The 24,475-nt window shown below is 39.7% G+C and overlaps 1 protein-coding gene across 1 annotated transcript; it reads right to left on the bottom strand.

The window, feature by feature from the left end:
- Nucleotides 1–5,292: 5,292 nt before the first annotated feature.
- Nucleotides 5,293–24,431, bottom strand: SUPV3L1 (Suv3 like RNA helicase). Its single transcript, XM_059821130.1, has 15 exons — nt 24,320–24,431; nt 18,778–18,855; nt 18,406–18,513; nt 16,667–16,781; nt 15,920–16,088; nt 14,304–14,415; nt 13,951–14,028; nt 12,721–12,812; nt 11,822–12,002; nt 11,325–11,418; nt 10,412–10,631; nt 9,959–10,039; nt 8,268–8,444; nt 6,520–6,668; nt 5,293–6,131 (listed from the first exon to the last, which is right to left on the bottom strand). The coding sequence occupies exons 3-15, from the start codon at nt 18,467–18,469 to the stop codon at nt 5,636–5,638; spliced, it is 2,028 nt and encodes a 675-aa protein (XP_059677113.1). The 5' UTR covers nt 18,470–18,513; nt 18,778–18,855; nt 24,320–24,431; the 3' UTR covers nt 5,293–5,635.
- Between the last annotated feature and the right edge of the window lie 44 nt (nt 24,432–24,475).

Here is a 24,475-nt window from a genome sequence, read left to right on the forward strand (position 1 = left end):
CAGTGCACCCTTATGTGCAGCTTTTTTCCAATTAAGCTTCAGCCATGTAAAGGAGTGAAGAGACACACAGACCCCTGCCCCCAGCTGAAATACCTCTTGTGCAATTTCCAGCAGAGAGGTTTTGTACAGATTATTCTCCCTTCACCCCTCCCGAAGACAAAGTTTCAGACCAATGCAGATCCTTGGTGTCACAAAACCTGGGGAGGGGACAGACTTACCTGGCAGCCAACAGTGTCGGTATCAGACTGCCTGACTTGATAAATGCCTTTAACTGGCAGCACAGAGTGCGTAGAGCAAGAGCAGCTTCCTCACACCCATCAGGGCTGAATTTGACACAGCTTTTAACTATTACTCTCAAAAGTTCATTCTGAATACACTAGTGTTTCCAGGATTTTGTCATTGTATCAAGTGATATGGACTATGGAAACATCATCCAAAGGAAACTGGATGAAATGTTGACACAAAGGAGAGAAACAAAAAAGAAAGAGAAAAAAAAAAGGCATTCTCATAGGGTAATTAGAGGCTCACTCTCAAACTGCACCTACACTCAGTGTGTTTCCCTTCAATTACTGTTTAGTATTTCAGCTGGAACTGAGCACACTTACTGCACTGGCAGCCAACTGCCACCCAAAATTTTGCACAACAAGATTACAATTAAAAATTATTTTGATAAATTAGAGAAACAGCCTCGGGCCAGGGGGAGAAGAGAGAGATGAAGGGGGGGGGAGGGGCAAGTAATGGGAGGAAATACAAAGAACTACTGAGCAGAAGTAGAAAATTGTCTACACAGATCCAGAGTGGGGCAGAAGCAGCCAGTTAGCAGAAAAGGATCTCAGGCTATATCAATTCATAGCCTAACGTGGACCCAACAATCTCACGCTATTGTAAAGTATGACTGATTATCATGCTGGGCTGTATGAACAGAACTATAATCCACAGACACACAAAACAACAGTCAACTCTATACTCAGCACCAGTCTCAGGAAGAGGACTCTGCCCAGTCCTGGCAGCTACAGCATGTCAAGAAGGCATGGATCAGAAGAACATAGCTCTGCGAACATCAGGAGCAGTCACAGGTTACATTTTTTTCAGCCTGTGATCACGGGGAAAAACTGAAAGAGCAGGGAGGGAAAGGGAACTCCCTCTGCAGAGACAAATTATACAGAACCTCTGCTAGGAAAGGTTGAGGTCTTTTTCTCCACACCGCAACCCCACCCACCCCCCCCCCCCCCGCCTGCCCCCGCCTTGCATCAGGGATGAGCTCTGGACACTGGGAGATCCCGCCAGCTCTGCTCTATTTATTTTCCACTATTCTAGAACAAGAGTAAAGCAGACAGAGTGGCTGAACAGTCCATAAATAGGGCTTGTTCTAAAATTAGGCCTTTGATCTTCAAGAGAAAGGGAGAAAAGAAAGAAGAAAAAAGCCATGCTACCAGCCAGAAAGCACGGTTCACTTCTCCTGTATTCATCTTTTAATAACTGCTGGCTCGTTAAGTCAGACACTGACTCCCAGAGGGACTGTCTCTTTCCTCATTGTTTACCCATGCCATCCGAGTCACAACCCCTCTGGCCAGCAAAATTGAAAACATCACCTTTCAAGCTCCATCCCACTTTGATCCAGAGCTCATTGTGTCTGTAATACAGTAGATTTATTTTTCATTCTCCCTTTTCTTTCTTTCTCTAACAGATGCCACTGGAAAAGGGTCTCAAAGATCTAAACATTACTAAACTGGCAGCAAGCTCTGTTAAATACCTGACATGTCAGAATCACTGCGTAACTTGTTCGCTCATCCCTGGTGCATCCTAGCTTCGGGCAGGCTGTTGTGCAAGAAAAGACAAGACATTAACTCATTTCCACGCAGGCAGCAGTTCAATATACGAAGGGCCCAATACCCAAATGTGTTTCAGCCATTTTGTACGTATTCTGGCCAGTACAGGGGAAACAATCCAGGATCAAGTGAACAGATCAGCTCCAACTGCATGCAGCTTGGAGGTTTGAGGCAATGTTGTTTTTTCCCTTTGTTAGAGCTGCGCCCAATAAAAGTTAGTCACTAACCCTCCCTTCCCCCTTTGCAAAGGCCAACAAGACTTCAAAGTTATAATACCCCTCTCTCTACTTTCTTGTCCTGCAGTTCTCCCTCCCTCCAAACCCTGTCTCGAGGCACAACGGAGAATCCTGAAGAGGCTGGTGCTCACGTAGCCCATCCGCCTCCCACAGCCTTGCAGTCAAAGGCCTGCAGAGAAAAAGAGCTCACAGCTACAATGGGGAAATTCAGATAAATATGTGAGTACATCAGCTAACCACGCACCAGTTACCTCCAGAAAGAGGTACCATATTAATAAGCATTTTATTGCTGGAGAAACGCATCTATCTTTAGTGAGGTATCACAGGCAGTGGCAACACTGGTTGCTGAGTTTGGCACCCAGGTTGACAAGGAGAGAGTGGACAAGCCTACAGGCAAGTCATCAGGAGAAATCCTTCTTTGTTATAGCTTATGCTTCCAAGACCAACCCTTAGAACACATTTCCCCTCCCAGTAGCAGCAGCTTTGTTCTCCATTATATTCCCTCCCACAAATTCATCAAAACTCAGAACAGAAAGGGGTCCCCGCACTCATCCTGCATATGCCGCTCCTAGGGCAACATCAGGCTGCAAAATGCGGCAGAACACCTGAGGGGACTGACTGGAAAATCCACTCCAAAGACAGACACTATATAGAAGAGGTGGTGATAGCACAGACAGAAAAGAGCACATTGGCGTAAGAGAAAGAAGGCTTTTACCAAATATTGCTGTTACAATCAGCATTTTACATTTGAAGCATAAGAAATAAATACAAAAAAATTAAATTGTGAAATCAATAAACTTCCAAACATCTGTAACTTGAATGCTTGAAATTAATCTGGAAATCTGAACACCCAAAATAAACAGTTTTACAAATGTGATTCCCAGATCGAGTGAACAACATTGTTGACGTTGTTTAAAAAGGAATTTTCGGCACAGCCCCACGAAGAAGAGTAACAGGCCACTCGATCCTCCCCCAGGGGCTTACTTGCACAGGACAGCTGTGCAGCTGGCATAGCTTTGCACCACAACAGTCCGGATTGTACCACATGGGACCAATTTGGCAGCCATTCTAATGGGAGTCAATGACAGCCACCCTATTAGCTCAGAAGAAAAAACTTTTCAGTCAGCCTGGAAATGCCTGAATAAACTTCAGAGCTCTTAAAACAGTTACTATGGAGTCACTATGGAAACAAGCAATGAGTTAAGCCAAGTGCTAATCTCAGCAAAATACAAAAAAGAATGCTTATAGTCATTTAGCCTCCTTATTGCAAGGCTTGCTGCTCAAACACAAGGCTGGCTTATACCCTGAAGTCCCAGCCACTCTTTCCTTGCTCGAAAATATACACTAGTACGCAGCTTAGCATACAATTAAAGGATAAATTTATCAAAACAGACTAGAAGCAAAGTACAGTAGCAATGTGGGTCTCCTGCAACCCAACCCCACACGCACTGGGGGAGAGAAAACAGGGAGCCGTCCTTGCACAAGTGTGGTTTTAAACAGTGGTTTGCAGATTCAGCAAGGAGTTTGCAGTCCAAGAGGTAAGTGGGCAAATGCATGCTGTCAAAACCCCTCTGCAGGCTTGAGCAACTGCAACTTCCCTTCTAGTCTGTCAAGTGCAAAGGACACAAGGAGGCAATTGATACCACTCAATCACATAATCCACATCACACAAGCTATTTGAATACTATCCAATAGAATACATTTGCAAGGGTTAATTGCAAGCTCGCATTCTGTGCAAGTTGTGTTGCTGTTAAGCAGAGGCTGTTAGGATTCTGGGAAAGCAAAGCAGAATTACTCATCTGCAAAACAGAAAATTCATGACATTCACATGGCCATTGCCACACATACACAGCTGTGTGTTTTTTCTTGGGGGAGAAAAGAAAGATGGAGCTTTGCAGGGGAAGGACCTAAAACTTTCCCTCCCCACCAATCTGGTACTGAAATCAGCAGGAGATCATGTGGACTAGAAACATTTACGCACTGCTTGCTTTTTAGTAAATAATGGGGAAAGAGTACATGAAATACACTGAAAACAGCAGTTAAAAACATTATTCAAACTACTGCAGACTTGTTTCTGAACAGCAGCTTAAAGGATTGATACTAAGAGGAAGCAAAGGGGATTCAGAGCAAACTTTCAACCTGCAGAAATATGTGGTTGATCATTTTATAAAGTCAGGTGTTTGATACAGTGAAATTCAACCTGGCTTTTACAAGTATCCCAACATTAACAGAAGCAGGATCTGCAGACTTGTATATAGCCAAGCCCAGAAATACAGTTGCTGCAGCATTATTCTCCTCAGACAGCCCCAGCAACATGTCCTAGCGCTGAAACACATTTCTCTGAACACACAGCAGTTTCAGCATCTGGTTCTTTCCACTCTCCAGTATACCTGCTGGGAGCTCAAAAGCATACCTTAAAGTGGATCATACTAAAAACAAATGACAGCATCTTCAAGTGTATTAAAGAGGCATAGACTGGTGGTGTATTGCCTTAAACATTATTCAGTGACACTGCATCAGGAAAAAAAAAAAGTCCTTTTCCCAAGAACTTAGTTCCAACAAATTAAACCTTCCTCCAGGTGGTAAGCACCTAATTTTTCCAGTTTTTGGTAGCCCCATAGGTAGGTGGAAATACTACTGGCACAAATATCAGCCCACAAGCTGTTACTTAAACTATAAGCTGTTATGTGAGCTTAAGTAAAGTATTTTACATCTCCACTAAAAATTCAGATACCATAAACTGGCGTGTGAAGCAAACACACATTTATGAAGTGCAACAGAACAAAATAATTTGTATGAAATTGAATTAGAAACAGACGAAATACAAATTTCTCAAAGGTAAATAAATTATACCTATGCCTCTAACACCTCCTCTGCCAAAAAAAATCATAATCCAACTTTATTTTTTTCTTCTCCCCCCAAACTTTGCCTGAATCAGTGTGATGAGCTTTTCCTAGGAGAAAGGATACAATTTAAAGAGCAAGGACAGATTTTGCTTAGCTTCAGTAATTACCCCTCAGATGACAGAATTGGAATTTACTCAAAAATTCCTGTGGCCAGAATTTCATCATTCCCCAACGCATTAACACAAATGCTTTTCGCCTCCTTCCACATTTTCACAGGACACAAAGGTTAGAGGCGCATGACTCCTATCACCATTCTGAACCAATATCCTGCCAGGCTGTTCATTACTTGTTCGTTATCTGTTAAACTCTGCCCTTTGGGAAGGGATGGAATGAGTAGCTAATTCATTACTAGTGAAATATCTGACGTTTATTAATGATGTGAGGATATCTTGCAAGAAGACATCGAGTTCAAATTTTCACATAGCAGTAGATCATACACTTACGCTGAACACCATGATTGAAAAAGTGTACAGCTCACTGGTAAAAGCAAACTTATGGCCTCTGAGCTTTTAAGAGTCCATTTCTCTGAGTGCTTCACGTAACCGGTCACAGGAGAAGGAAAAACATCAAGGAGCTGCAGCAGTGTAAACATGAAATGCCAAAGAAGTTATTAAAATAGTATTTTATTTTATGAATAAAAACTAAGCAGAATTAGGACATGGTTCTATTTTTTCTTTTTCCCCATTTCCTTTGAACTATTCTGATCATCTCTTTTTGAACCAAGGCCATATCTACCATTCCTGTGCTGATTCTGCCACTCACTCTCCAGCTGTCTCAGCATTTCTTGTGTTAGAAGTCCTTCACGCAGCAATCTGTTGGCAAGAGATCCACGTCCATGGCTTTTCAGATCCTCCTGCCTTGTAGCAGACCGATAGGCTTTCAAGTTCTTTGCTCTTCTTTCTTCCGGAACCTCCACTGCAATAGAGAGTGCCTCTGTGGATTTTGCAGCATGACGGTCTGAAACCGCCCTGGTATCCCTCCTAGTCCTTGAAAGAGGAAAGTCGTCCGACACAACATCTGCTGTGCCAGGAACAGCTGCAGATTGTGAAGCTCGGATCAGCTTCGTGATGTTGCAGACACCAATTTGTATAATGTCGTCTAGTTTTTTCTGAATATCCCTTACAAGAACAGCATCAGGGAACATATCCATGAAGCGGTAGCTGAAGAGAGGCAAAACAACACAGAATTAAACCTTTACACTAAAGGACTGCTGACTGGGACAAAAATGAGATACATACAATGTAAAGTGAAAAAAAAAATTACTACATGTTGCATGGGAAGGCCACTGTATTTTAAGTGGCATTTCAGCTGCTCCAGTCCAGGATCACCTTGTTTCTAACCTTCTCTCTCTGACAGCCACAAACTGTTCTCTGCAGAACCCATGACTTGCTCCCACAACATAGCTACATTTGATTTGTCAAGATCCTCTAAAGGGCCAAAGAAGCCCATACTGCACCACATACACACAGGCTTGAAGACACTGCTTTTCTAGGACTGTAAGTCATAAATATTAGAAAAAATAATAATTTTCAAGCACAAAGACAATACCTTAACCACAGATAGAGGTCAAAAACATCATGAACAGCTTCAAGGTGTACAAGTTCTTTGATGTTCCTTGGAGCAGCTAACGGCCATTTGGTGTGCCGACAGAGCCAGTCAAACGTCAGAGGCTCATTTCTACTGAACTGTCTTGCAAACTGAAAAACAAGCAGTGAAGTTCTCAGTTAGTCAGGAAAGAAGAAATCCCAAATGAGTTAAATTCCCTTGAGTCTGTATACATAGAATACTCCAGAAAATACCTGCTTTATTTTACACAGCCCAAATGCCACACATTCTTTTACTTAATTACTCAACACAGGAGTCACCTCTCCTTTCCAGGGCCTCATTAACACAATTTGTCCATGGGCCATGCACAGAGTTAAGCAACAAAAGTAGAGAGCTATCCAGAAAAGCATAACACTGAAGGTGTATGATTTCATCTAGCAAAGCAGAGAGACTTTGTCTTTTTTTCTTCTCCTGCTCCTATTCTGTTAATTATCTTGTTTCAGAATCTGCAGGGTTGAGAAAATGTTAAATGTGTTCCCTGACTTAGGAAACACACTATTCACAACCCAAACAGATTAATCTGCACTAGAAATCAGCCCTTCTGAAACCTGACATCTCAGCTCTTTTACTAACAGATAAACAAGCCAAATAAGATTTAAACTTAAAAAATTTAAACTTTAAAAAATTTCTTCAGGAGCATTGATGACTTGGAATAACTGCTTCCTAACTGGCTGATATCAGAAGTGGGTTTTTTTCCCCAAGGATGGGACTTAAATTCACACAGGCATTCACAATAGCCTACCTGCCTCCAACATCACATTATGCCCTTCTGCACCTTCATTACTTGGGATCTGAATGCTCAGCATTTTCTTAATGAGGCACACATTTTTTTTCAACTCTTTAAATCAACTGCGCAATTTTTAAAGAACATCATTAACCATTTTTGAAAAGCACAGGTCTAATATCTGTGACATGAGGGCACCACATCAGTTTCATTTTTACACCATTTTATTAAAAACGTTTAATGCAGTCTCTAAAAGGGGACAAAGGGAATACTGTCTAACAAAGTAACAGTCCCAAACAAAATTATTAATCCTGAAAAACTGAAATCAGCTGACTACAAATTCCTCAGAATAATCACTCCGGAGGCACAGTGGAAAACAGTTCATCCAGGCCTGAAAAGTGAAATGACGTAATTCTGAGAGCAACTTACAGCACTGTATTTTCTGGGGTTTTAATTCTGCGTAACTGTATTATAACATCAGCAATCACACTTAATCCCACATTCTTTTCTTTTGTTGACAAGCTAACACCTTGAAGCAGTGGTATGTTGGTTTTTAAGGACCACTTTTAGACACACTGTAGTGCAAACCTTAACAGTGCACAAGTGACTATGTAACACAATTCTGATCTCTCCCAGTTCAAAGATCACCTGCAAGGCAAGCAGTAGGATTCTCTCAGGCAAACAGCAGAAAAGCTAAGCAAATTCTAATTTACATCACAAAATGAGAATCAGTTCTCAGAAGTTAAAAGCTTTGGCCAATAAAATTGGTGAAGAATGCAATTTTTTAAAAAATATGTATCTGAAGCTATTTTATATTACTACCTGTGAGCACTTTAAGAATGCTCTCAAATGATCTAATGACAAAATTCACAATAAATATAGCAGCTAGATACAGCCTCAATGCACCAAGACCTGCTTGCTCCAATATAAATACCACATTTTTAGGAGGGAAAAAAAAATAACTGACCTTCAACAACGTGGTACACACAAAAGGCTCTTTTCTGTTCAAGGGTGCAGTGCAGAAGACATATCGTGATCGCAAATTTAGTGGAATGTGCTGAATCATATCTGCTAGAAATTTAAAGTCATCAATATTGCAGACAAAGTAAAGCCCATCAACCTGTGAGAGACTCACAAAAATATCCTGTGAAAATAAAACCAAATAAAGAGGATGTTATTACAGGAGAGGGTTGTTAAACTTTGTATTACCAAACCAAAAAAATGATTTAGTGTTTCAAAGGCTAGTTATACCGAAAGAAGAGTGAATAATTTGACCACAGTAATAAAAAAGGGGGCAGGGGAGCTCCCACTACTCTTTTAACTGGATTTTCATTAAATTCTCTAACACAGGATCAGAGAAGACGTAACGCACTATGCTTTATTTAAGCATTTTCAGTCAGTCTCTTAAGTAACAAATACAGTGTTCTGGAAGTTAGTTTTAGTTACATTTTAGTTACAAAAGAATACCATCACAGGAACCAGTTACTACTATGTTTAGAACTTGTTCCAGGTTTGTCACTTATCATGACCCAAAAAGCTTTACAGCATAAAATTCAATAATTGAGGTATTTTTAGCCCAATGTCAGGAACAGATCTATTTTAGGAAGAAAGAAATCACAAGATAAATATGGTATAGCAATAGAGAAGTTCCAATAATACCGGAAACATATCCAAGGTTTGGAGAAACATGAGATGTCACCACACATTGCAGAGGGAATTTTTATTGGCCCCCAAAATTAATTCTCTAGTGTAAATCTTTGAAAGATTTTTAAAATATCTTTAAAGGAACACTGAGCTTCTTAATTAAACATGTGACTGAATACTTAACAGATCAATAATAACATGGGTTTTTTTTAATCTTCATACTTCTATGCTAGCCCAGAAATTCTCAATAGTAAAATTTTAAAGATGTGCTGTTACCCTACCAGCCTAAGTCTTCCAGGACGTCTCCAAGTATAATCTTTTACCTCAAGTTTAGAAACCATACACTTTGCTACATAACAGCAAGTCAGCAGAGAACAAGAATATGCATTTAAATCCATATAAGCTGCTACGAATTTGTCAGTGTACTAAAAAACATGATGCTATTTTTTAAATACAGCATTGGAAGCTTAATTTCTACTTTAAAAGGTTTAGGCACTTCCAGAAATTCTACTATCCAGCTAATTATGAGATCATGTAGACCCCACAAAATCTGTTTTCTCAAAGTTAAGCAGACACTGTTTTACCATAAAGTCCACAGAACCAGAAAAAAAATCAGGTAGCTCTCAGATGTACAGAAATCTGACATGATCAGCCCAGTTTCCCAGGAATTTTCACATTAATTTATCAAAATTTCAGTCTCTAATACTTTCAGCCTCAGACCAAAACCTCTACATTTAAAATACAGGAAAGGTGAAATGAAAAGTTTGGTGCACACTCTTCAACACATGTAAACATATTTACACACTTCAACAGCTTTCAAGTTTATTATAACACAGACAAGTTAAGCATTCTAAACATTTGCAGTCACTGCTGTTGTAGAGAGAAGAATCCAACTGATAGAAGATATGCACAAGGCCGTCTATTATGTTCCCAAAGTGCACGTTCATACAAAAGCAGTGACTATAAGCAATGCTTAATTTTTAAAGCAGAAGCTAACATTTTGGTCATTCTTACAATTAGATTGGATAGAGTGGCATCAGGGAGATGATAAGCAAACATTTCTATCTGCTCAGGAGTAGGATGTAGGCCAGCTGCCTAAAGGGAAAATAAAGAAAAAAATTTCCATTAATTCTCAATATTGTTTTTAAGTTAGTGCATCAGAAACAAAATCTAGAAAGACAAAATGCAAGAAACCAAAGCACCCTACAGAGTCCAGTTTATTTAGTACACTTATCTGGAACTTAAGAACTTTTGTGTCTGAGCTTTTAATTCTTAAAAGAGCAGCTTCAATATAAATGAAATATTGCAAACCTCCAAATGGGGCATATATTCAAAGTCACTCCGACATGACACACTCCATTTTTATTAGTAACTTGTAAACAGACACAAGAAAAAATAATTTAGGATCATAACACAGTAAAACAGCTCCAGAGCACATCTGTACAAACTGGGTACTGAGCCTCTCACCTTCACAGGGCGCACAGGCTCACTCAAAATTTCCTTCAGCTGCACGAGGTCATCACGATGCATTGTAGTGACTTCTCCCTGCTTGAAGGATGAGCCATAACGCCCAGCTCTGCCTGCAATTTGTAGAGCCTGAGAGGTTGTAATGGAGTCTATCTCCTTTTCTCCCTTCTCATTGATAGTTGGCTTTACTATAGAGTTAAAAATTATTCTTTTTATACACCTGAAATATTTGAACAAAAACAAAGAGGAATCCTTTTTTGCAAATTATATTGTATATTTCCAATATACAACGTACTACAGAAGAATGAATGCCTTTTTTTTTTTTTTTGAGCTTTTTTCCCCCTCTATAAATTAAGGGACACAGCATATTCAAAAGGGCAGCATAAGACTACTGGTTAGTCGCAGGAGAATCATCACCCCTACACACATCAATCGTGTTCTTATAGGGTTCCGATCCATTCATCACCATCTGCCTCAGTAGTTTATAGCAACGCGACTGCATCGCCTTCGGGAGCAAAGTACATCTGAAACTGCACTGAACTTGCTCTACATTTCAGAAATGCAAGAGACTGATACTCTGACAATCTAGCACATCTGACTCCAGTGAATTGAAAGGATCTTAACAGTGCCTACTGTCACACAGAATTAGGCCAAGTGAGGGCCAAGTGAGCCATTTAATCCTCAGAATCAGTTTTACAATTAAAGCTTAGTTCTACCCAATCAAATTGATCACTACTTCAGAATTAAAATGTATGTACTGTGTTATCTAGACATAGCAGATATCTAGCCAAATTAGTCAAACTGGGGAGAAACAAGCGAGGATATTAATGTAGGTATCACACCCACAAAAAAAAAAAAAAAAGGAAAAAGAAAAAAAGGAAAAATTATACCATAACCTGCTCCAAATACTTACAAATTGAGTCCCATTCCAATTGCATCTGTAGCAACTAAAATTTTGCATGGATCATTAGGATCATTGAATTTCTTTGCCTGTTCAAGTTTCGTTCCTGAAACAGAATGACAAAACACTTCACATAGCAAACTCTTCCTACAAAAAAAAAGACAATGTATCACTAAGCCCAATGCCTTTATAATAGGCTGAGAAAAAAAAAAATTGGTATTTGATTGGTATTTGACTGTTGTTGGGGGAAGGAGGCAGGAGGGATTTAAATCACTCCCAGAGCTGTGGACAGATCTCATTCAATTACATCTATCTGAAGATCAATATTAAGTATGTATTAAAGGTCTAATCCCAAGATTAAAACACCAGTCAACAAAAGTCGATTACTTTCTCTAACTATACAGAGATGCAAAACTAGGAAAACTTGTACTGTTTCATTATAAAAGTTTTTCTGAGAAAGCAGCAAGAAGCAGAACACTCCGTTAAAAATAAAAGGAAGAGTGCTTTACCTGGTGGCAGACTGCCATATATGACAGCACATTCTAATCCTCTAGCTTCAATCTGTCGACTGACAGAATAAATGTCATTCTTACTGAAACAGACAACACAGTCCCCAGGACGGAGGTTATCTAAAGATTCTAAGGCATAATCCAGCACAGTAAGAGGAGTGAGTCTCTTGTAGTTTCGGACCTAGAATCAAAGGAGTTGTCAAAGATAATATTTTTTAAATTTAAAAAAAAAAAAAAAGAAATCCTGTGAAATACCAGCCAGCATGGTTATTATCACAGTTGACTGTAACACTGAGGGACTTCTTACAGTCCTGAAGGGATAATTACTGGGGAGAAGGTGACGTACACCTTATGCACTTGCATACTTGCAGCACTTCCCAACCTGAGAACTACACAGCCTTTTCAAGAAACAGAAGAAATGTATATTTTTACATGTAAACTAGATTCAAGCACCATATGGAGAATAACTATCAACAGATCCAGTAACCTCAGCAAACTTCAGGGCACTGTGCCCTTCAGGAAGAACAGAACTGTAAAGAAAGCCTGTAAACAGCTGTAGCATTCCCCGAGGGGAACTCAGCAAAGCACTTACCTTCTTTAAGCAAAACAATACCACTATATAAAAAAAAACAAACAAACAAACAAACAAACAAAAAAACAAACAAACAAACAAAAAAACAAAAACAAAAAAACCCACCAAAACCCACAAAAACAAAAAACCATGAAACAAGTTTGCAACATCTCCTTTGGTTTACAGGAATTGAGAAACATTTTAACAAGAACTCCTGCAAGAATAACTTTGATCTGTGATACCCCCAAACGACCCTAATTTTTTGCCTGTTTTCCAGCAAGGAGAACCTGATGTTCTGTCCGTAACTTTACAGAATTAAAAAGCTTACTTCAACTTCCTCCCCTGTAGTGTACATTAGCTCTGTCACCAAGTCAATAGCAGCAGCTTCTCCACAAATGTGGACTTCTTCTGCACAGAGTCCTGAACAAGATCCAATGAAATAAAATGCAAAATGTTACACATTTATAGACAACAGTAGCTTTAGCTGACTTTTAAGTTACCCAAAAATTACATTTTGCTTGCTAAACACATCAATAAGGACTGTATTTCACCTCCTTCAACATCCCAAATCAGCACCTAAAGCCTCTCCCACAATACACTGCTTCCTTAGAGCTGCTCTTGATCTCACATCAGCAAGTGATGCTTGGTAATCCATTAGTATGATAATCAGGGCAGCTAATACCTTGCTGCACCCTCTCAGCCAAAACAAGAAGTACCCTCAACCACTGAACAAATGCAGCAAAGCTTTGAGTATGTTTTATTTACTTACTACTAATGTTTTACTAACTCCCAAAACACAGCAGAACTGAAGAGCTTTGCTTTCTGCATGACCTTCTACAATTATGAATATGTCTCTAATCCAGTCAGAATAGAAAAAGGGAAAAAAACAGGAGGTAGGGGAAGTGTGACAAATCATCTTCTTGAACTTAGCATCAAAAGCAGTGAAGGGAAGGGCGGGCGGGGGGAAATCAGATTCCAAACTTCTGTTCAAAATCTGAGGAAAAATGAGTTTCAAATATTCCTCTTGAAAAATTCTAGAATTATCAAAAGAAGCATTCTTCTAAGAATTTAGCAGATCAATGCAGCTTTATAAATGAGCCACTTGAAATGAACACTATAAAACATTTAATGTTTGCCATGTTGCCATAAATTTAACAGTACCTCTACATAATGAAACCTCTGAAAAATTGTGTTGTTTTAATTGAACAAAAAAAGCATACTTCTAGAAAATAGTCAATATAAAAGGACAGCAACTGTATAACAACACAAAGATTCCGTATTATCCAAGGAAGCAGAACTAAAAGAGGCATCTGTATAACTTAGAGAATAAAATTTGTAAAAAACATTCATTAAGTAAAACATGATAGGTAACTTGCTGCCATACACACAAATCCTTTGAGGCAGAGTATCTCTCTAACTTGCTGTGAGAAGACATGTAAAGAAACAATACTCACTTTTATTTTGCATCACATAGTGTACCCACATATACTGACCGCTAAGCTTGAATTTAATGTGCCATTTATAGTCATGTTAAACTAGTTCACACAAACAAGCTTACCTAGAAGGGCTCTTGTCCAAGCCCACCCTCTGGCAGGATCTCTGATCATCTGGATTTCATCAATCACAGCAACTTCATCTTAAAACAAAAAGAAAAATATGATGCACCAAGGAAGAGCATCTAGAACAGCAATACAACACAGGAAGGAACTTGAAGGCTTTCTAAAAAATGGTTGCTCTAATCGAGTTAATCCTCTACCACCAAAAAGCTATTCTGAGATGATCCAGGTTTTATTAACTGCTCTAACATAGTTCAGGAATTGTTCAAATAAGAGTGAAAAGAAATAGCTCAGCTACTTCAGAGTCCAAGCAATAATACACATAGATATAACTGAAACAATTATGTATACATACAAGGCGTATTAGTGCTGCACATTTCAATGGTACAAGCAATATGAGGAGCTTGTCTGGCATCTTCATTGGCACACACACGCTCTTCTCCCGTCACCAAGTCACATGGCACATTCTAAAGGAATTTGGAAAACTCCTGTTAAGTTTTTTTAATGTAACAGAATCCCCTTTCCAAAGGGGAAAAAAAAATATCAGTTTCTTAAAGTAGCTTCTAAGACAGTATAATGGAAGCTATCCAGAAAATAACTACTCAGCTTTTTGAGACTTGTGTCCTGTATTTAAGTCCTACCAGAGTGAAGAGCATAATGAAGAGGTAGTATCTGTAATTACATGCCCTCCCCTACTCCTGCAGGAGATAACATCTTCCTCTGAGCATTTCAGAGCTGTCACATCTGCAACAGAAGAACTGTCAGAAGAGCTGTAGTACCAGAAGCTTGTAAAGCAAGGGCCAGCAGTGAAGGAGCCTTGCAAGCTCCAGCCTCCTCCAGTTCATTTGGTGATTGCCCTGTTGGGCATCTCACCTGCTGCCTTACGCTCACACAGCAAGAGTTCATGAGGACTAGCTGGGAGATACAGCAGGGCCACCACCCTCTGTCAGCTCTACACTCGTTGCATCTCAGGCAGATGGCTGCTCCTTCCAGATCTACAGCCACGAGTGGAGCCATGCAGGAAGCCCTGTTTAAGTCTCAAGGGCTACGGATAACCCATGAGCTGCCAAGTGAAAAGTCCTCACACACACTAAACACGTGGAAGAAAGCGCAGTAACTCTACTAACAAGGAACATCACTACATGGTATCCGCATTCACTACACAGTACACATATGTTACAGATATCTCCTAGGACAAGCCAATCTTCTTATGTGTTGCTTTGATAAACCAATATTAGGAAATACAAATTCTAAATCATAGACTTATCAAAAAGAAGAGAAATCACAAAATCATTTGTTAAACACTACTGTACACACACACTATGCTGCATTAACATGTGATATGTTACTGTAATGCTTCAGAACTGGCGTGGTTCTGTGCAGCTGGAAACACACTGGTGAGGAGCCTTCAAAAAGATGCTGGAAGCAATAAAAAAAAAGTATAACGAAAGCTTCCTCTAAGGACTCGATATAGGGCACTGCTCTTCAACTCAACACATCTGAAGCTACAGAACTTTTTATTAGGTGGTTGAGTGAAATATATTTAAACATTGAAGCAGAAGGTTGAGGGGAGTTAAGCAAGGGTAATTTCTTGCGTAGAAGCTAAAATAAAGGTCATGGGCAAAAGAAGCCATTTCTTTTCTTCTCCAGAAGAAGTTTCCACACTAAAAAAGCTAATAGTAGAACGTAGCTATACCCAGGGAGGGATAAACTACAGGAAAATGGAGGCAGTTACAGGGATGATTGCACGGCATGTGCTTTAGGGAAAGCGATGTTCCATTTGGGGAAATGATGTTCCATTCTGCATGTCTAAAGCAGAAATGCACAACTGGCATTCACACGAGCTGACGCTACTGCAAAGCAAAAGCACCGCTTCATGGACTACCTTAAGCAACCACAGTACTTTACAAACATGCATTCATGAGACTGTTCCAGTACTAAGGATGTAGGTAAGGAATATAACATACTGACAGCATCATTACTCTTTTGGAAGATCTCATGTGCCAGAAGTTTTAGTGGACCACAGTATATTCCAGATTTTGCTGACAAGAATCTCTGGATAGCATGGTAAGTTTTTCCACTGTTTGTAGGACCGGCATGGAATATTATCTTTCTCTGAATAGCCCTGGCGTCTGGATACCTAAAACATACACAAAAAAGCAGACCTGTTGAACATTTATCTGGTGTTCTGGATACCGATTCAGGGGAAATTGCAAATTAGCCTAAACATTTACTTATTAATAGTCTTTTTAATGTGTGTTGAAAGCAGAAAGATCAAGTTCTTAAACAGAGACAGCATAAAAAGGTTACTATGTCGTACACATTCATCTTCTAAATCATACAATGCTTTCAAAGATTTAGAGTGGAATTCACACATTGCATTAAAAATAGTCATTACTGTGGTCTCTCTCCTTGGGTGTATTAACATTTTAATGTGCTGGCATACTACCTCCCAAATGGATACAGCCAGAATACAGCTTTCTGGAAAGGCAATACCAACTCAGTGACTTCCATAGCTGATATAATCTTATCTTCCTTTTAATTGATTGCAATACATCTTGTAACAAAGATAAGAGTTCCTGACACAAATTATTGTAAAAACAGGGAAATGGAACTGAAAATATAGTGCAATTATACATCATAAAGCTTAAATCCATAGACTATGAAATTCTATGACACTAAGAAAAGAAAACACTGCAACCACTTAAACACACTGACCAGTTGGGGGGTAATCTTAAATCACTGATCTTGCGCAGATCATCCATACAGTCCAGCATCGGAAAGATCTGCTTTGCATGCCTCAGGAAAAACGGAAAGAGATCATCCACGTGACCTAAAAGACAAACCCTTTTAAGAAAGGTTGCATGCTTGTCTGAAGATGCATATCTTCATAATAAACTTTTTTAAAAAATTATACTACTTCCACCACACACTTATGTAATTCTTTCAACTTCTGGGTCTCCACAAACTTCAATAATTATCTCAATGGCAAAAAGGTAAACTAACACAAGTACACGGACTCATTAAGCAATGTATTGCAAATACAATAGTATATTAAAAAAAAACCCAAACCTCATTTCAACATATTCACTCTGGTTAGCCTACATGTGTAGAGAACTTCTAAATAAAATGAGAAGCTATGGAAAAGCTGGATGAGAAATAGCTTCTCTGTCCTAAGAAGATTTTAGCCTTTTCTTCCTAAATTTATGTGCTGCCTTGGAATAAAATAGAAGCTTCTAAAATGCTTTTATGAATAAACAGAGAAAAACAGAATAGTTTGCAGCTTCCCTAAGCTACTAAGACTTGGGATGCTGGTTCAAAATTGTGAGTCTCCAATCCCTAGGTGAGAAAACAAAAATAGAAAAATCAACTCAAAAGAGACATCCAGGTTCACTCTTCTGAAAGTTTGCAGAGTATACATGTGGCCTTAAAGATCTCATTCAGATCACACTCCAGTTGTCGAGCTCTCATAGAATTTCAAAGAACTATCTGGATCTAAAAAACTGTTATTATCAAACACACACACACAAAAAAAGCAGTGTTTTGTTTGTTTGTTTTTAAACTGAGAATTAGTATTCAATGAAGCAAAATTATTGTGAAAAATTTAAAGAACTTAAAAACTGTAGTATTTTCAATTATCATCTTTGGACAAGCAAAAATCAAATAAAAAATTTCAAAACTGCCACAATAAACAACCCTTTACACTTCTCCATATTTGAGTTTTAAGACATACATAAACAATGCTCATATATAAGTAAATAAGGAGTGGAAGTAGGAAATCATATGGAAGATTTTATGCACAACTAATACAAAAAGACACCTTAAATTCCATAAGATGGTAAACAGTTAAAATCTACACATTTACATTTTAAGACAAAACTAATGGCCACTGTAACCTTTAAATTACCATCATTAAAAAACACACACACTACACCAAAGTTCTGCAGTTCAGACTGTGGAGAAGGCTGTTTCTGCTGTTACCAGCTAGCATCACCTCTTAGTTAAGTGCCATTAATTACAACACAGGATGCAGTAAGCAAGCAAACAAAACTCACTTCTATTAGTGCCACACAGAAACAAAGCACAGTCACAGAGCTGTGTTCCCAAGTACTTAAAGCCACCTGGCCAGGAGAAAGCTCTCGAAGTGCCCCCTAGTGACTACTGAATTTTTAAGAGAGGAATAAATGGAACAGTACTGTTTTCACTTCAGCAATGAACAAATGCTAGAAAACAACAGGCTGCTTCTTGCTAAGACCTCCACCTCTTTTGTTCCCACTTCAGAAGGTTTAAGGACAGAACACTCCATAGGATGGGCACAAATGTTTCTAATGGGGAAGCAGTGATTTTTAACCTCTTTTACAGCATAGTAGTGAGGCCCACAGGCACACAGGTAAGCATACAGGTGAAAACCAAGAAAAAAATGCATATTTTATTTTACAAGCACTCCAGATACTTGCCTGCACCACAGCATATATCATTGAGAATAATATGCAAATCAGCACTCACAGAACTGGATTCCATGATATACTTCCTAAAGCTTATAAACGCTTGGTGAAACAGGCGAGCTGCAAAAAAAAATTAAAAAAAAGGAACAAAGTGAATGTGACTGGGATCACAAAACCATATTCGTAAAGACCCAATAAAACACTGAAATAGACCATTAAAAACCTATACCTTAATGTGAGCTATTAAAAGTAAATATAAAGGTTATTTGAACCGAGTGGCAGAAACAACCTAAACAATGTTGTGAGACCCACAAAAGATCAGATCTCACCATATCTGAATAGATTTCACATTAAAAAAAAAAAAATCTTAGAACATTTTCTTACCATCTAATCCATTTTCTGCTCCTAGTCTTTGGATTTCTTTTCTTTTGTAGAACTTATTTAAGTTTTTTAGAACCTCACCTGTAGAAAAAGAATAACATTTTTATTAGTTTGCTCAAAATTAAATCACATTCTCCTGGCCCAAAGATCACGGTTCAGTCTCCTTACTGTGCAGAGAGGGAATCTTTGCCATGATGAACAGACTCAAATGTTTTCTCCCTAAATTAAGCACAATCAATGACTGAGCCTATTGTGGAAAAGGACAATCTTAAACTGCAGCAGAGTAAGAATTGCCATGAAGATGAGGTTGGTATTTGAGAGACACTCTTCCTGGCACTTGACAGAAAAGCATAAAGGTGGGAACCTGCAGCCAATATGTTACGGAACAAACTAATTAAGGTTTTGGGGTGGTTTTTGTTTGCTTTTTATTGGCACCTATCAGGAAACAGCAGGTTTTAATGTGAAAAGTAAATTTACTTAAAGTACTCTGTGACAGCTTTTTCCAAACATCCTGAGAAACTTTTTGCCCTCCACACTGCTTCCAAGACACACTCTCCAGAAAGATCAGGCAAACCAGATGCAGTATTCTTCCTATTTCACAGGTTACAAAAAGGAGGAGAGAAGAAAATTTAATAGTATCTTCATATATATCACAAATTACTCAGATTTGTTTGTATAAAATCTCTTATTATAAAGTTATTAATAAACCCTTTCCCTTCCCTAAAAGGCAAGTTCAGAGTTGTAACAAAACTGTATTTACTAATGTACACTCTGAAATGAGTTCATTAAATGTTAGTTAAATGACAATGGCAAAAATGTGTCCCCTCTCCATCGATAGCAGAACAGAAATTCACAAAAATCTAGCAAATATCATGAGCACCTATTCATAAACACAGGTTATTCTTAAAATTCAAGTCTACAAACCCTATACTATAAAATGCTAGGACTGATACATAATGCAACACACCCCTGGTTTGCCAGCACAAGTCACTGAACACAACACTGCCAAGCTCTGCTCTCTGCAACTACCTCTGTAACTCTTTGAAGTCTCTGCCATGACATGGAAAGCTTCCCATTAGATCAACCTTAAATCACTGAAAGATTGCCTCTCTTTCTAAAAAACTATACTATAGAACAGAGATAGCCCACTTTGCACAGTGAAAATCATCAGGTGACAAGAATACAGCAAAGTTCAACTGCAGGCCAGAAGCACCACAGTAGCAGTGGCTACATCCCATACGCCATGCATGGTTACAGTAGTCTGTTAACGGATAGCAGGATTAACAGCCTGATATGTTCACAAAGGTAACTAAGCAAGATTGTCAGCAGGCTTACATTTACTAGACAGGCATCCATACTCTTATCAGAAAATGTTTAAGGACGTGGAAATCAAAGACAGATTGGAAAACACTGCACTAAAAGAAAGTACAGGGCTAAATTCTCTTCAGAGCTTCCATAAGAAGTTATAACAGTTAACACATCGTCAGCCATGTAGCTAAATTCACAACCTGCTGGCCCTACTACAAGATGAAAAGGTCAATGCCAGAACGTTTGTTGCTATCCAAGGCAACAACACGACATTGGGACCATCGCAGCCCTCAACACTCAAGGTCACGATCCTTCCTAAGCACAAATACTTGTCTTAACAATAAGGTATAGGAAAACAAAACAAAGCTGGCATTGCAGTCCAACTAGATATGCCCACATTAGCTTAATCTAACTGCATGTATTACTAACTACTTTACAGCAACAGCTAGCAATCAGGGTACGTACTCAGGATATCTGTGTCCCGCCTCTACCATTACCGTTTTTACCACTGAACTCCTGTCTTAAGATTTCCCTTTCTTTACCATTTCCTCATTCTAGAACAGTATTTTTGCTCTTACTCCTCAATTACTTTGACTTCTCAGCAGCACTTTTTAAGGTTCTGTGTAAAAAGACAGCCTGACTCTGCGCTTAAGTTCAGAAATTATGCAGTTAGCCTCCAATGTATCAGATTCATTTAGATGTTTCAGCCCTATTTCCAGGAAAGAGTTTTCGGTCATTTTCCTGCATCTGAGATGACAACACTCCGTTTCAGTAAGCCTGTATGCTACCACGGGGGCAGTTGAAGTGCTTTATTTTAAAATTCCTCCAGAACTACTAGACTTCCATTGTCCAGTCCAAGTGACCTTGTGCATTTAACTAACCCACTTGTTCAGGCACCTCCTGTTTCTGATGCATGAATTGCTGACAATACTTCGTCTTTCCCAGCTTGCATTTCTCACCAGTAAGCACAGCCCCATGGTCTGACAACTGAAGCCACAGAATTGACATTCAACATGACAGCTGAGCATTAGGGCTCCAAATCAACAACCGTATCAAGGATTCTGTGAAGCCACGTGGCACAAAGTGCTGATTTTTCACACAGTAGATTTTTGTTTACATTTATTTAAAAATGGATAATGGATCATCTCCATACCAGAAGGCCCACAGTCAAACCAAACCTAATTTGTGCTGCCCACTGACTTGGCAACATTCAGGTCTGGTACTGAAGATCATGAAGCCAGGTACCAATCTTTCTCTCCCTGTACTGACAGCAGATCACCTACCTTTACGACATCCCTATCGTCTCTTATTGCTCTTTACACTCCTTTCTTTTGACACTACATGCAGGAGCAGATCTCTTGTTCCCTTTCACCCTCTTACCTAAGTTTAACATCACAGTTTCTTTTTTTCTTCCTTTTTTTTTTTTACATATCCGCTCGTTAGATATTTCACTGTAATGTGCTCATGTGTTACCTATTGACTCAACAAATAGCTTGTTCAATATGGCAATCATACAAGGAGTTTAGCAAACACCTACTTAGATCTTAAATAATTCCATCATACAGCAATGTCATATTGTTTCTCATAACACTGTGCATTTGGGCCTTTCACAATGAAGGCATCATCATCACACAAATGTATCGAAAAGATTACTGATGTAAAAGCAATGAAAGGGTACAGAAAGACATATTCTGCCATAATCTCTGTAAGAAAAGCTCAGAAGCAAAACTCGTTCTAACTGTAACCTACGTGATACACCAAAACTGAAAGCATACATCACCACTCATAAGGATCTACTTCCTATGAAGTCGTAGAAAACAGACACAGCCGTGAGTGAATTCCACTACAGGACGTTCAGCGGCAGGTTTTTTATAAACGTTTTGCAAAACTGGCTTCTAAAAAGGCTTCTGTTATACTGACAGTGTTTGACTGGCGTGAAAACTATGATCACCATCTCACTTCAGCAAGTAACAAGCTAACAAGATGATTCACACTGGAATTATGCACACTGTAAGTAACAAAGTTGCTTCCCAAGCTGTAATCAGAAAGCCTGTAAATATAAATTTTTCTTTATTGAATCTAGTTCAGCATTTGACAGCAGAATCTGAGAAGGCATCTTCATTCAAAGTATCAAAAATACCAGATTCATAATACTGTGTATGGCCAGAATCTGAGGGGGGGAAGCAGAGGAAGACTATTTCATAAAAAAAGAATGGATGATATTTGCTAAGAAGGTCTCGTTCAGTTTCCTCTTTAACATTATTGATGGGTTTCAAAATACAAAATTACTGACAGCAACAGAGAGAGCACTACAGGCCAACAAGCCAGGTGAGCACCACACCAGTCACCTGGCTGGTATTCCTCGCAAGTCTCACATGAAAGAACTTCAGGCTGGTTGAAGTAGTTAATTTTCACCTGTGGGAACATAAATGATTTTAGCCAATCTGTTCTCTCTCAACAAGTTAGCAGAGACCAAACAGAACCTATACTTATTTTCCCAGAGCATTTTAGTTGTACCTTTGAAGAAATCCAACATATCTAATAAATGAGCCAACAAGTAATGTACAAGTAAGATGCCACCACTTATATTTATTGGCACCTGAGGAAGGCACTACTAATATAAGCCAACACTCAAAGACAAGTCTGAAAACAATACAGGGTTTTTGCATTACAGCTTTTCAGGACTTTTCCTCCTAGCTAGGTTTTTTAACTGTCAGGGCCAGGTATTCTTTTCTTGAGGGCTCTGAACAAATTAAGATCATTTTCCCACACTTCCTATACCTGGAGTTAATACAAATAACATGCCATCAGAACACTCAATTAGGAGAACATATGAATAAAAAAAGTTTCCATTTACACCCTCAATGCTTTGGGATCACCAAACATCAAAAGGATCAAGAACTTGTTTCTTATTTTCAAGTCTTTAAAGAAGGTGTGCTAGCACTGCTAGATAAAATAAGACCTTTCCTGAGCAGAAGACTGAACACAGATGAAGAATGAACAGGGTGTACAGTTTATATTTATATATGGTTTATATTTATTTATAATTAAATTTATATTTATTTATATTTATATTTATTTATAATTAAAGGAAACACTGAAAAAGCAGTTACAACTTACTCAATGGTTCTTGAGATATAATTACATGCAAAGACATCAAAGAACAGAAGTGTAGAGCATCTAAAGGTCAACAACAGAATTTCTTCTCTCTTTCCACTTAAATGTCAAAAAATTAATGCGTCAAGTAAAATGACAGGATATACACCTAGCAGATAGATAAAAGAGAAACATAAAATGTTGCGGAAGATGTTCAAACTCCTATTCTGCTTCTGACATACACAGCAGCTCTCATAACACAGAGGGCACCGAAGCAGATAGTTCTTGACACAGCTTTCCCAGGTGACACACAGAAACCTACACTTAACGTTTACTTGCTCATACTTTAAGAGGTGCAAACCCAAGAATACACAAAGAGATCTGCGCCGTTCTAACTGAAAGCTAAACTTAAGTTTCTAACACTGATGGCCAGTAACTAGAAATACTGAATGGTTGGCCCAATTTTGATCTAGGCACATTCGCACACGAACGATGCTCTTCTGTCTTTAACACCGATATTTGAGAAAACTATGACTTCTAAGTTCAGATTCAGTTACGGGTTCGGAATGCCGCAAGACTTCAGTTTAGCTGTGGGACCTGTCCCCACACCAAGCACCTTTACCCTGACTGCGCCGAAATAGGGAGTGGAGGAACTAGGCCCACGGATTTTTCCTCCACGCTGGGCACGCCTAATGGACCTCGGTAAAAACCGCACTATCGGTCGTATTACCTCACCTGACAGCTTTTATCCCACTTTCACCTTCGCGGGCACGAGCAGCTACACCGGTCGGAGAAGCCGCAAGGAAAGACCCTCTGCTCTCAAGAGATGACGACCCAGTAAACAACCCGAACGGAGCGGCGGGACCCGCGGGGGAGGCCAGACGACGCCCGCCCACAGGGCTCAGGAGACCGCCCGGCGGGCCCGCCCATCCCTCTCAGCCCTCAGGAGGGCCCAGCTGCCGCGGTCCGAGGGACCCAGCGCCGCAGACGGGCGCAGAGGGGCAGCGCGCCTCCGGCCCTGGCGGGAAGAGGGCGGGCAAGGCCCGCGCTGCCCCTTCCCGCCGCCGCCGCCTCACGGTCCCTGCCCACCGGCGGCCGCCGCCTCACGGGGCCGCCGCCTGACGGGGCCGCCCGCACTCACCCTTGTCGAGGGGCCGCGTGAGCTCGGCGCCCACGTCTTCCTCGGCCGCGTCGCCGACGGGCTTCAGCGGCACGGGCACGAAGAGAGAGGTGTCGGGGGCCCGGGAGCTGCCGTCCCCACCGACTGAGGAGGAAGAGGAGGATGCGGCGGCGCGCA

Source organism: Gavia stellata, chromosome 9 (genome assembly GCF_030936135.1).
Source record: "Gavia stellata isolate bGavSte3 chromosome 9, bGavSte3.hap2, whole genome shotgun sequence".
NCBI classification, from domain to species: domain Eukaryota; kingdom Metazoa; phylum Chordata; class Aves; order Gaviiformes; family Gaviidae; genus Gavia; species Gavia stellata.